The sequence below is a fragment of the Cataglyphis hispanica genome, chromosome 10 (genome assembly GCF_021464435.1).
Source record: "Cataglyphis hispanica isolate Lineage 1 chromosome 10, ULB_Chis1_1.0, whole genome shotgun sequence".
In the NCBI taxonomy this organism is placed as follows: domain Eukaryota; kingdom Metazoa; phylum Arthropoda; class Insecta; order Hymenoptera; family Formicidae; genus Cataglyphis; species Cataglyphis hispanica.
The window spans coordinates 4,454,074-4,468,253 of NC_065963.1; the positions used below are offsets into that span (position 1 = coordinate 4,454,074).

The following is a 14,180-nucleotide window of genomic DNA, read 5'->3' on the forward strand; positions in this document are numbered from 1 at the left end:
TCGCGTTTTCGCGAACGGAAAAGGGCGCGGGGGATGGGCAGGACGAGCAATGCAAGTGAGTCGAGAAAATTGGAAATCGCTGCGAAATTGCACCGGCATGTTGCGTGCCGGGTAACCAAGATTATCTTCACCGCGTTATCACCGGGAAGAGGAGGTCGCAAAACGAGGAGAGTCAATAACAACGAGCGAGCATAAAATATCAGAATGTGCGAATGGTTGCATGCGTATCCGATACTTGTTGTGTTACACCGTTTCACGATATGACACAGAAAAGAAATGCAGAGGGAGAAAAAAAATTACTTATGCAAAAAAAAAAAACTGATGATTATTCTCTCCAAAAAATGTCACAGAAATTTAATAAGTGTTATTGCATTTGGAATCGAAAGTAAAAATGCAGCTTAAAAAACGCGAATTATAATTATAATTATATTTATATGTGAATTAAAATTAAATCATGGGGAAAAGGTAAGAGATAAAACAGCGCTGTCATGCGTATCAATTTCATAATCACAACGATGCGTAGCGCGGTATCCGTAAATTATCGCATCTGTTGCTGCGGCTTTCGGGATGCGTGTTCCTCGATGCAGGAACAGGCGGTGGCGATTGGTCGGATTCTACGGGCAAATTAGATCGTGACGTCGGCAGTGTAACAAATTGATGAGCGGAAAATCAAATAGGATTTATGGTCTCGCTATGGTTTAGCGGACCAATATGACGCGCCAAACCGGCGACGATTTTAGAAAGCATGGGATATCTCTTGCATGATTTTATTATCAATATTTTATCAGAAGGAATCAAAGAGAATACAATGAATGAAATAAACACATTAGCATAAATAATTTAAAAAAAAATTGTATCCTTTCCGCGTTAAATAAAAATAACCATTTTTTAAATATCGCATAGGAGATTTAAATTTGCTAGTACCAACGTAAATATTAAATTTTTGAAAAACTAATAAAATAGATTAGATTAAATTAGCGTAAATAAAATTATGTATAACAAATGCGTAATAAAATTTAAATTATATTGTTAATAAATAAGTAAATCGTGGATAATACATACACACACACATACACACACACACAGATTATTTTATTTTCTTTTCAAAAAAGTACCTGCATTAAAAAAAGTAAAAACATTGGCCAGAGAACATTGATTTTTTCGGAAGTGCTTTCAGCGCATTTAAAAGTTCATACCGTGCCATAAAACTGCGCGATGATTCTGACGGGCCCGTTGCATTCCACGCCGCGAACCAAAATATCGGTTCGCGTATACAGAAAACGCAGTTGAGTGTATCTGAGCGGAAAAATATGCCGTTATGTGTACGCGCGAAAAAAAGAGAAAATAAAATAGAAAAACCTGCGATCGTGTCGCGCAACAACAATAATAATAATAATTATGCGAGAAATCCGAAGATATCGATTCAATATTTTTATACTTGAATAATAATATAAACATAGGATTACGATGTTTTTTGGGAAGCAAAAATTCAGAATAATACGGATGGATTTTAAGATATATTTAACTAAATTAATAAGCAACTTTTATCATAAAAGATGCAAATTATTTTTAACTCGAATTATAGTGTTTTGCCATATTACATTTTTATATCTCCATATATTTTCAAACAAGCACATTTGATAACTTCAACTTGGTTTATATACTTCATTTTGCAGTCTGTTTATCCGACAATGACATAAATATGTTAGAATCGATTAATTTGAACTTGCTTGCCTCTCAGAGTTATCCTGGCGACCGACCAGTCAGCTGGTCGACGGGATGAAATATGATAGTCGTTGGCCGCGCCACGCCCAGTTTATCATATTTCTTGAAGTGCATTATCATAATAGCATCGTGCATGAGATCGCCACGTCGTTCCGTCGATGACACGCCACGTTCCAAACTCATGCGGAGATCGATGCGACCGGCGCGTCGAGTCGCGCGACGCCTCCCCATCAGGATTTAAGAGCAAACGTCTACATTTAACCCTTATGATGAGAGAGCTCTTTAAGGGTTTTTTTTTTTGTCAGGGTCATTCGAGTTCTTACGCCTAAGCTCTCTATTACGAGATATACTTACGTATACATAAACTAAAATATACAATATCTCGATGAGGTGCGTCATCAGGCTTGCGATGATGATCGCTATTTGAATAATAATTGTATGTGTCATGTACAGAAAGAAATATATTTTAGAGATTTTTCTCTCCTTTTTTTTGATTATTATAAAATATGAATTTTATCTCTATAATCGATATCTCTATAATTGATTTTGAAAAGCGAACGATGATTGAAATATTTTTAAGTATAAAAAGAAAAAAAAATATGATTTAATTTCAAATTTCTTATTACAATTGGATAAATATATGTCGAATTAATAATAAAATAAATACATAATTTTGCTCTATAGGTTTAAAATATAATTTGCCCTATTTTTACAAAATGTTGGGAGAAAAAAGAAGTTATATATCTGAAATAGTTATCTTGCATATTATGTAAAATAAACGTTATGAATATTAAAATTGTGCTTTGATTATAATATTATGTCACGTTATGAAATTTTAATAATACGTATGCGCATACTAACATTTAAGGGTTTGCCGCATAACAAAGGCATACTGAATGAGCGGTTCCTTTATTGTTTCCGTTACGTTAGAATTCTTGCGTAAAGTTCCTGTAAACATTTAAACTTTGCTAAAAATTGTTTACAAAATCTTTTATGACCACCTGTATAAGAAGACAGAATATGATTAAAATAGAACATCATTTAAGAAACGTGCTCTGCCAACGAACGTGCACTCACAATTTTAATTGAAAACATTTTTACTTGGATAAAAAATGTCACACGACACCCTTCTTCGTTTCGTTTCATAAGACATCAATTAACGAAATAAAAAACGTAAAGCTATATCGAAACCAATGGCGCGCAATATAAGGATTAAGTGTACCAGCATGTCGGATGGGTTTACAGTGACGAAAGAGCGGATAGGGGGACGAAAAAGTCGGCTACCTTTCTTTCCAATGCAGAGCGCCGTTGGTATAAGAAAGATACACGAGGGTGATAGAAGTAGTGCAGGTGGGGATTTAATCAACTTTTCTTTTTGTCTCGTAAATCTTCGTAGACGCGGCATCTTCGCTCGCGCGAATCGCCCTCTCGATTTTTTATCAGACACGGCACGATACGAATGCGTGTTCCTTAAAATCTACGCTAATTTTTTTTTTTTTTCATTTTTTCCTTTTTCTTTTTACTTTGTCGAAAAAAACATAATCACGATCATTGCACTTCTACACAACTGGAGTCAAATATATAATTTGCGATATATTATGGAATATTAAATGTAGAAATCTATATGTGTTGCATAATTAGATTGAACGAAAATGTCAAGTGTAATTATTTAGTTTGGTTTTATTTGATTTAGGCTAATTTCAAAATCTCTAAAATAATCAAAATTAAAAAATATATTTTTTAATATATAATACTCGAAAAAATAATATTTTTTACAACACGTTTTTTTATATATTGATGTATAATTTAAAATATAGAAAGCAGATCCTTGTGTGATTTCTCAAATTTTTTTATTTTAAGAACTAATATTCGAAGCCGAAATTATTATACAATATTTACATGACATAATTCATTGATTAATACGATCATAAAATTAAACTCATTGTTAAACTCGAAACTATTTAATCTGCTTTCAGCGTCAAGACCGAATCAGTCGATAGACATCGAGCCGAAAAGGGAAACAGCTGTCCGGGTCGGTGAGAGTTTGCAAATTCTGTGCAAAGCCTCACAATCGCTTCGTGTTTGCCGTGTGGAAATACCTGGCGAGGGTAGTATAGTACTGAACGGAGAAGAACCGGCGGAAGACGGCATCGAATATTACGGCGAAGGTATCAAGACTGGCCAGTGCGGCGTCCGTATCGCCAAAGTGAAGGAAGCTCACGACGGCATCTTCAAATGCTCTCTGACGACCGTCACCGCTCGGCAAGAGGCAACTGCGTCTCTGAAAATCATCGTTGCGAGTAAGTCATTTGTTGTTATAGCATTTTGATTCGATGAGATTCTAACTCAGAGGAATTGTCTAGAGACTGCAAAGATATACTATAAACAAACTGTAAACGTCATTGTAAATGTTTATGGGAATATTTATGTATGTTTTTTATCTTTCTATACTTTTTTGTTTTAAACACATGATTATTATTCTAAGACAAATTTTTTGAATTTCTTTTTCTTCTTATAGCGATCTTAATTTTAAATTTGAAAATGTGTTTATGTTAATTTATTATAATATACATGAATATAATTATTTTTCTTTTAAATTTAGTATTACAGTACTTACAAGCAAATGTAATGAAAATATTATTATATAGTAAAAAGCAATAAAAATAAAATAGGCTATATTTATAAAAGATTTATGATAAAAAGAGAAAAATATCAATTCGGACAAGAAGTAAATAAAATGAACTAGTTTGTTTTCCAGTCGCGCTATAGCTGTATTCGAAAAGTAATTAATCTTCTTTAAGAAAATTGCTTACGGAGACTGAAATAGGCGCCCGGAGCGAAATTACTCTGTTTAAGATAAACCCGATAAAGATAAATTGCGAAATTCATGAATATCTTGAAGGAAATTTTTTTTTTTTTTTTTAACGCGAAGAAACGTCGTGGCAAAGAAGATTAAATTCAAGTTATTTGACTCTCAGAGAATCACTCTCTTTGAATGATAAAATGATAAAATATGTAATAAAATCTGGGATAAAAATATATCTCAGTATGTGCTGTCTCAATTCAATTCAATCGATATGAAGCGATCCAAAGAAATTTTTATTTTATTTTGCTTGCTTAGGACCACCCAATAATCCGGATCTTCGCACGAGTACCGGATCTGTTCAGAGAAACATCTACAGAAAGGGCGAAAAATTGGAAATTAGTTGCAGCGCTCCGTCTGGACGACCAGCAGCAAATATCTCGTTGTTCCTCGGTTAGTTTAATGTTCAATATTTTGAGAAAAAAGAAGGCGTTCTTTTATACTCAACTTTACATACGGAATCTGTAACATAAATTCATAGAAACTAAAATAAAAAAAATTACTATAGGAAACTTAATTGGAATAATGCAAAAGATCAAATGTAATAATCAAATTGATTTCAAGTTAAAATAAAGAGTAAATTTAATTGAAAGTGTAATATAAGCAATGTAAAAACAAATCGAATTTTTTAAAGATTCTGTTTGCACATCCTTGGATTAATTATACCTGCTTATTAATTAAGAAATTATAAAGAAGGAACAAAATTATACGTATAGTAAATGTGATAAGAAAATAAGATTGTTCTTGTTCTTAATATCTAGACGATGAGCCGATTGGCAACGATGATAGAACCATCGTCTACGATTCGAATATAGACGAGAATTCTTTGGCCATGCAAAACGTTTCACGCAGTTTGGACTGGACCGACAACGGTAAAACATTACGATGCGTGGCCAGTCACATCGCTCTTGACAAACCCAAGGAAACTACTTTGCAACTCGAAGTATTCTGTAAGATATATTGATATTATAATATACATATAAAACAAACTCTCTTCCTTATTAATAATCGATACATATTTTCTAAAATTTTAAATTTTATTTTCTATGTTGCATCTTTTCTTTCTATTTAAAAATTTAGAATCTTCTTCAACCTTAATATTCAATGGTTAATAAAATCTGTCTTTGTATTAATTAATTTTTTGATATTTAATAACTATATAAAATTGCAATGGAAATTTGGTGAAACATTATTATTTTTTGTTGTACTTGTCATATAAGTCAATTTCAGAAAGAAACTGCACTTTTTTTCTACATAGATCCACCTCAGCCGCATACAACATTCGAACATTTCGGATACGTGATTGGCAGACAGGGAATCATCAATGTTACCATTTATGCGAATCCTAGGCCGCGATTCATATGGCGAGTAGATCAAGAGCAGATCGAAGAAGGCCGTCCTGACCAAAGCAATCGATTGGAAACTTCAACTGCCGTCGACTTGGTAAGTTTTCTTTCTTAAAAATTGATTCTTTTTTTAATTCTTTAATATGTACATTAATGCAGCAACGATCTATAATATAACTTTTCAAACATTTATAATATGATATTATTGTTTGTTGAGTATAAAGGATAATTTCAATAATATACATATATAAAAACATATTCTTTATTTTCTATCACTGTTCTTTTTTATTATTATTATTTATTATTAAATATTTTCATGATTGAATTTAAATCGATAAATTTTAATTTAAAAAAAAAAAAATAAAATTTATATTGCCTTTGCTCGTAGCTTTAAGCTGAAAGCTCTGGAATTATTATGTCTACAAATAATATTCTTCTTAAATAATTAATTTTCTGTCGAAACGAATATCATGTATAAGAAATCCTTACATGTATAGCAAAAAAATATCGCTATTACAATATTTTTAGCGGCTCCATTTAAAGCGATTGCCATCAAATCGCGTTGCGACGAAAAAAAATGGTGCATTTGACTAAATTCGATTAAATACAGTTGAAGCATATCGGCGGTTTTGTTTAGGCTCGAGAATATATTTCAATGACAAGTGAAATGTAAGAGGAAAGGAGTGCATTGGCCAAGAAATAATTGGCGATGGGAAGAAAAGAGAGCGTGCGAGACTAGATTGATGGATGCAAATGAAACAGAAATTCAATAGTAGTGCGCCGCGACTCCGAGCCTCGATTTACCGTTCATCCGGGATGCATTCTCCATGCACCTGTGTGACAGGGTGCACGAAGTACAACGCCGTAATGAAATTCCATTGAATTCAGACACAGCGAATCGATCGGAACCGCGCGATCGGCCTCGAACGGCGGAGGCGTTTGTTCCTCATCTATTGTTTCGTTAGCACAAGAAGCGGTTTGTTCGTCCCGTAATTAAGGCTTAAATGGATTTGCCGATCTTGCAACTTGCGCTTTTTAATTAGTTCGGGGCGACGAACAGAGGCGAATATTCGTTTTCCCGAATGTACCTGAATCGCATGTTCTTATCACACTTTTTGAATCCATTTATTAAATCGGTTTAAGAGAAAAACTAAAAAGCTTTGCAAAACTTGGATATTTCTGAGATGCCATTTGGAATTTTAGTTTTACTCTTAATTTTCTTCTTAATGGAAGAAATCCCTGGAATTTAAAGTTAAAAAGGAGCAAATGATAAAAAGTTTCTGATTTCTCTCACTTTCTTTCTTACTATTTCTTTGAGTCTAATATTTATTTCAAATCCGAAATTTTATCATCATCGTACGACAGCTATTCGATACGTTGCAATGAAAGATCGCACAGTTACCGAGCTTTCTAAAAGGTAAATTGCGAGCTTACGAGATTTGAAGAGGAAGAGGTTTGAAGCGTTAATCGAGCGCGACACGCGCATAGCAAACCGACGAGTGCATTCAATGATGCGAGCCATTCTTCTCGAAAGAGGAGAGAAAGAGAAAGTGAGAGACAGAGCGAGATATCAATGGGGTCCGATGATTTCGTCGGAACTCACGATTCGAGCGCAAACTTTCAGAGCGAACGGCACGCTCGCGCGAGCATAACACTCTGGAACAACGCCAGCGTGTGCCAGAACCAATAAAAGCCGCCGCCACCGCCGCTATTCGGCTCCGGCTCGTGTATGAATGGCTTCCAAATAGGCTCGCAACTCTCTCTCTCTCAGCAAGTCACAACTTGCAGCGGATCGGTGAACAGCAAGCCGACTGAGCGCCGCGACGCGCCACCGACGAATACGAATCAGCTTCCACTCCGAAAATGCAATTACTAACGGCGAGCCGATCGAGAGAGGCGAAAGCTCACGAAAAAGGCTCAGCATACCGCTTTCCTTCCTATAATAGCGCCCGAGAACAACGCTCGATGTGATATCGAGGGTCGTCAAATGGATTTTTCTTCGATTAGAAAAGCGTAGAGACACAAAGCAAAAAGAATTTAATAAGAATCGATAGAATTAAAAAAATGCGGCACGATATTATTTTTCTAGAAAATAACTGCGAAATAAGATTGAAAATTATGATAAAAATTAAATCAATTTAGTTGAAAACAAAAATTGAACTTAATATTTATTTATCCGAATAAAAGTTTAAAATGACAAAAATAATTACAAAAATAAATATTGTAATATTATATGAAACTTTCCTATAAGTAGCTCTATAATTATCAATTTTCTTCTCTTTAATATAGGAATTACAAAGAGTGTGTAAAAACTCGCAGATTAATAGCTAAACCCCCCACGAATAATTTAATAATAGATCTTTGTGTGCGCGCCCGGCGACATTTTAAAAAGCTTAATTAAAGGGGTTAATTAATGAGCGTTACAACGTAAAAAATTAAGAGCTTAGCCGAACGGGATAGGATTGATGTACCATGTTCGTAACGCAAAGGAATGTTTACAGGGAAGAGGAGCCTGGAGCGTAATTCTGAGGATCGACAGCGTTCAGAAATCCGACACGGAGAAGGAGTACGCGTTGATAGCAACCAACAATGAAGGATCGTATGAATATCGTATGGTTTTGTCGACATCTTCGGTACCAGCGGGTGAGTTATTTCGAGAAATTTGATTTACGCAAGTTATCTTTTATTGAAGACGTTAAACATCGTGCACTCTTAGAAACACGGATTCTGTACATATCGAAAATATATTAGAGCACCTCGAATAAACCACATGATAAGCACAAAAATATATGCGGCGTCTCTAATACAATATTAATATAATAATTAGGGGATTAATTAATTTTTTTACCATAAATTCTTCCTATGAATATAAATCATCTTATTAAAATTACTAGAATGATGCAAACAGATATAGAAGAATCATGTAATGTTTTTTTTCATTTTTAAGTGTACTAGGCTTCCGATTTATTTGACAACTACAAATAGTTTGTAAGTGTGAGAAAAAATAATTTTTTTTTTTTTTTAATTTGAAATAAATCCTTCTTGTTTCAATAATTTTTGAAATTACATTTAGCAATAAATTAATTAAATTATTTACAACAAAATCTGCAAAAGTTTGCAAATTTAATTGAAAGATGTAATTCTATTATTCATTTACACTCTTAAAGAATAATTCGTCAAAAATATTTTAATGTGCAATATTATGAAACAATTATACACAAGTTTTTTACAAAGTTATAAGACGCTTTCCGTACTCAATTGAATTATTATATTCGCGAGTTCCTTTTTATGGTAGCAAACAAACGATAAGTAACACGCGAGCAATCAATAGAGCTCCACACGCTTTGTTCACACACTTTTTTCCTCTGATTGCCTGAATCAACCGACGTTCACACTTGGCTAGTTCACCCTTATCACAATCGTAATCATGCGATCTCGCACATAAAATCGCGACTACATCGATCGTCGTAATCACCACCGACCACATATACACGCGTTCTAGAAAATATGTTCCATCAATGTCTTGTGTGCGTGTTTAACAATATCGATCCTTCACCGCATGCTCACGCAGGAGCGTTCGGTCACTTCTATGGTAAGCTCTCCGAACACATGCACGCACTAGGTAATGTTATTTTTTCATATTATTATACGTAAGTAGTTTGTGTAGTAACCGCGGCGTTCCGTGCGCGACGAGTTTGACTTAAACTCCGGAGATGATCACGCCGGGAAATTAATAATTGTTATTTGCCTAAGGGCGTAATATACGTCAATCATGAGAGAACACGTTGACATTGATCGAGCGACGAGTAATTTACCAATTTCGATGCCACACGCCTATAAATAGTCCAGATTTTGTCCACTTAAATCGAATCGCACGAAATGCTGCGTAACTAAAGATGCGTATATGTAGTATTGCACTATAATCATTATTTATTTTAATGCATTTTTATACCGGATATTTTCAATAATTTTTTTACAATCTCGATGAAAATATACATATATTAAGAAAGTTCAATTTTCTTACAAATTTCTAATTTTCAACATTATGTATTTTTGAGGATTATATAAAATTTGGTACAAAATTTATTTAAAAAATATGTTTTTAATCGCTTACTTTCCTAAAGTTTAATTTCGCGAAAAGTTCTTCGTAAAAAATTCTAAACTCATTAATGTCTCGAAATTATAGATATTATAAAATTGATTGTCATTAAATTAAAATTAAAGTTGTTAAAATATCCCGTATAATTCCCGATGCAATTGTTTTCTGAACATTTAGTCAAAGTTCGTGCAAGTTTTGTGATACTATCTTCAGTAGATTTCATATCAATACCTTGGAAATACATATTCAAGTATTTTTTATTTGTCGTGTGTATGTGTGTGTTGTAGAAAAAGATTTTGTTTAATATTTCAAATAAATATATACTTAATTATTTATTTATTTGTCAATTATTATCATTATGTTATCAGATTCAAATATCTTTTTAGCACTCGCTTATATTTTACTTTATTAGTGAGACAATGTTTCAGCTTCGTAATTAATAGTGCTTTAAATTATCACGTAACACTTTAAAAATTTTTCTCTTGGTCTTGAATATTTTTTTCTCGTGTACAATATTATATTTCTTTTATTCCCATATTAGAAGATTATGTCAGTTGTTCCTCGTTCCAAGGAATTGATATAAAAACTAAAACCGCACTACGAAGAACTACAATAAAGAAACATTCTTTCTCCACGACTTGCAGGTGTTGATTTAGATGCTGGATCTATCATCGGTATCGTCGTGGGCGTTCTGGTGCTTGTACTCATTATTTTCCTCGTAATCTTTGCACGCGCGACCGGCCGCTGGTGCTTTGCAGGTGAGTCAATTTAAATCTACATATATTTGGTAAAAGAATCCTCTTTTTTTTAAATTATATATGCTACGTCTTATATATAGCACATGTCAATCTCCCTTTTTTTTTTTTTTTTTTCGTTTTTTCTAATGATTTCGTTGCGCGAGAACGATCGGGGACGCAAACATTATAACCAAAAATATCATGAAACTTGAATAAGATACGTTGCTTGCGTAGGACGATGTAAGTTCTTGGAATAAACACAAGCTCATTAAAGAATTATCGAGGTAGCCAATTATATGGAAGATGAGCAAATATCATGGCAGAATTGAAAATTAAGGCGAATTTTTTATTATTCACAATTTGTCAGTTTATGATACGTGGAAGTCAATGGAGAAAAATATAAGCATTTTACAATAAAATCTTTGATTTCTGATTTCTAATTAAAAATTAAAAATATCCATCAATATGTAAATAAAATTTAATAAAAGAAAGACTTCTAACGTTAAATAATTAAATAGATTAAATGATAGCAAATCACGGATTTCGATATGAATGAGTAGAAGTTGAAAAATCATTAAAATTTGCCGTTTCTATTTATTTCCAATATGTTGCTCAATTTCTAGTTTTAATTTAATTATTTAAATGAAATAATAAATAAATTTGATTGCGCGCGCATGATATTCGTTTGACAAATATGACAGTTCGATAAAAGAGAGACGATCTATCGTCCGCGAATATACGTAATGCATGGAGAAAATGCATTTCTGAAACTTCACATATAAATGACGGAGAGAAAGATTTCAATGTCTATGAGGATATTCGAGGAAAATATGAGAAATATGAATAAAACGATAACGCTCATCGATATATAACTCAAAATGCGATGAAACAGCGTTTATGTATTACTTATATTACCTTTCTTGTTGTGATTGTTGTTGTCGCTGTTGTCGTTATTTATTCTTACATAGTTTATTACTATTGTTTTCGTTAACCTTATGCGTTACGTTTGCGCGGAGCAGTGTCTGCAATATACGATTAGCTTAAATCGAGGTAATTATCACAGCGGTAGCATAGCATCGCGCGTGCAGTAGAAGCGTATATATACTGGGTTTAATTAGTGCGCTCCGAAGCAACTCTCTGTAATGCTCTGTTATACCGTACTTTACTCTATACATATATTACAAGTATTATATAAGTACATACATATATATATATATAAATGTACCTTTTATCTCTGAACGTATGCAAATATCTTATGTGTTGTGCCGCTACACCGATATAGGACAGCATGCGAGTCGGGCCAAGTAAAGAATACGGAGATACGTCAACGATTACCTTGCGATTCCGTACTCTAGGCATGACACTGTCCAGGGGTAAGTTACCTCAGGCAGGACGAAATACATCTCTTCCCTTCTCACTCCCCTTTTTTCTCTGATATAATGCTCGTTCTCTCGTTCATCATCGACCCGTCCGCTCGCTCGTCATCTCTTTTTTTCTCAAGCCAGAATCATTTTTATCAAGCAGACAACACTCTCTCTCTCTCTCTTGTCCGCGCGCCATCATCTTCAACGCCGGCTTATCAACGATCACGACCCGTCTGCTCCGTTCGAGAGAAGTAGACTCTCCCCTTCAAATTTAATACACTTTGCGGTCTCGCTCCCCATGCTCTCGTCTTGTAAACCCTCGACATATTCTCGAATTTTTACGCTGCGCCATCATTTTTATTTGGCATGTGTCGATACGTAATCGCTTTATCGATTTATGGCTTGCGTTTTATATCGCCGATAAACATACCGCTTCCTCGATTAATCGATTACGCTTCTACCGCGTTCTCGTTTTCGTTGGCCGAGTTCGATGCTTAAACGCGCACGATTTTTGCCCGTTTCTTCCTCGTCTCGTTGTTTTACAGCTGTTTTTACCGTGGAATCGCAAACTATCTATATTTAAAGAGAGGAGACTTATAAGACGACATATATGATAAATATGATACTGTCAGGGAATAAGTCAAGAAAAGAAATATTTTTGATGGAGCATAAAAGAGATATCTTCGTAATAAAAAACGGTTTGAATTCTTTTGACATTCAACATTTAAAAAAATTTCTTTAACGTCAATTTTATAGAACTTTCACATTCTCGGCGGAACTTCTTCTCTCTTATTCTTTCACATTTACGCGGCTTAATTTACGCGTTTTATAACTGAAATAATATCAATTATATGAACTCATATACAGTATCGAGGATTCCGATAGAAACCGCAGAGATCGCAGAGTTTAGCGGCAAAACTTTTACGCCCAACACTGTTTCGAGATTAAAAAAACCTAGACGATAAAAATTGTTTTCCCGATGATTTACATCCCTGCTTAATTATTCCATAGAAAAATACATATTTCAATATTTTCATAAATTCCGAAGAATAAATTCAGCATTTTTTTACGTATCTTCATGAATCGGTAATGGTTCTGTTTCGCGTATAACACGCATGAATTAAATATCATAAACACAAAGGATAGGATTAGCCGAAACGCATGCGCACTTATTCAAATTAGAAATAATAGTCTTAATCTCCGTAATTTTATTTTCAAAGAAATTTAAGTGTATAAACAAGTACGTATTTTTACGATTAAATCGTATTTTGATATTTATACAACGTTCAAGCTTTGTTCATCGACATCGATTATTTCTTCATATATATACATATTATCATGTCATCGACCTTCATTGCATGTCAATAGTATCTGCTCCGCTATAGCTGTCAACGATAATCTAAGCATATTTATATATTGCCACGTGCTCGCAATCATCTTGTACGATTCACTATTTACACTACGTGACTTCATTAGCATGTCGCGCTTATAATATCGAATCGGCGTAAAATCGTTCTTTGCTTATAATGCAAAACATGTTATATCATGGGAATGAGCAATAATAATCAACACATATCAATATTGATTATTGCCGCGCTATAATATCATGTATGTAGATAGTAGCGCTGCGAAATCTGATAAGAATCACGATATAAAGCCGCATAGACTCGTAATTTTCACACGAGTTGATACAAAAATCAAGTCGTGTGATCACGCTGTACGTCTCTAAGAATGGATAGACATAGCGCTTTTTTTTCCTTTTCTTTCTCACAACAAGCAACGATGATAAGCAATCGGCAAAGGCAAGTGTGGTGAAATTTATCCTGGGCAGAGATGATCGATACATAATCGATACCGATTACCTTCGCGTGCTTTCTTATATTGCTCATCGCCGCGTTTCAGTTCATATTTTTGATTACAATTGGAATTGTGATTTTTTTTCGTCTCCTCCGCCCGTCCTTTTCGGACTGTGATCAAGCATGTTTGTCACCTAAAAATCCCCTCGCTGTTGATTTATATCTTTCAGCGCAGATTGAGTGTGCATTC

General features: G+C 34.0%; 1 protein-coding gene across 3 annotated transcripts in view; it reads left to right on the plus strand.

Annotated features, from left to right (window-relative positions):
* Nucleotides 1–14,180, plus strand: part of LOC126852545 (fasciclin-3) — a 280,034-nt gene that overhangs the window by 251,279 nt on the left and 14,575 nt on the right. For all 3 annotated transcript variants that reach the window (XM_050597452.1, XM_050597454.1, XM_050597453.1), the window contains exons 2-7: nt 3,702–4,025; nt 4,847–4,981; nt 5,350–5,538; nt 5,847–6,031; nt 8,436–8,577; nt 10,678–10,791. In XM_050597452.1, coding sequence (XP_050453409.1) covers nt 3,702–4,025; nt 4,847–4,981; nt 5,350–5,538; nt 5,847–6,031; nt 8,436–8,577; nt 10,678–10,791 — 1,089 coding nt within the window. The remainder of the gene's footprint in view (nt 1–3,701; nt 4,026–4,846; nt 4,982–5,349; nt 5,539–5,846; nt 6,032–8,435; nt 8,578–10,677; nt 10,792–14,180) is intronic.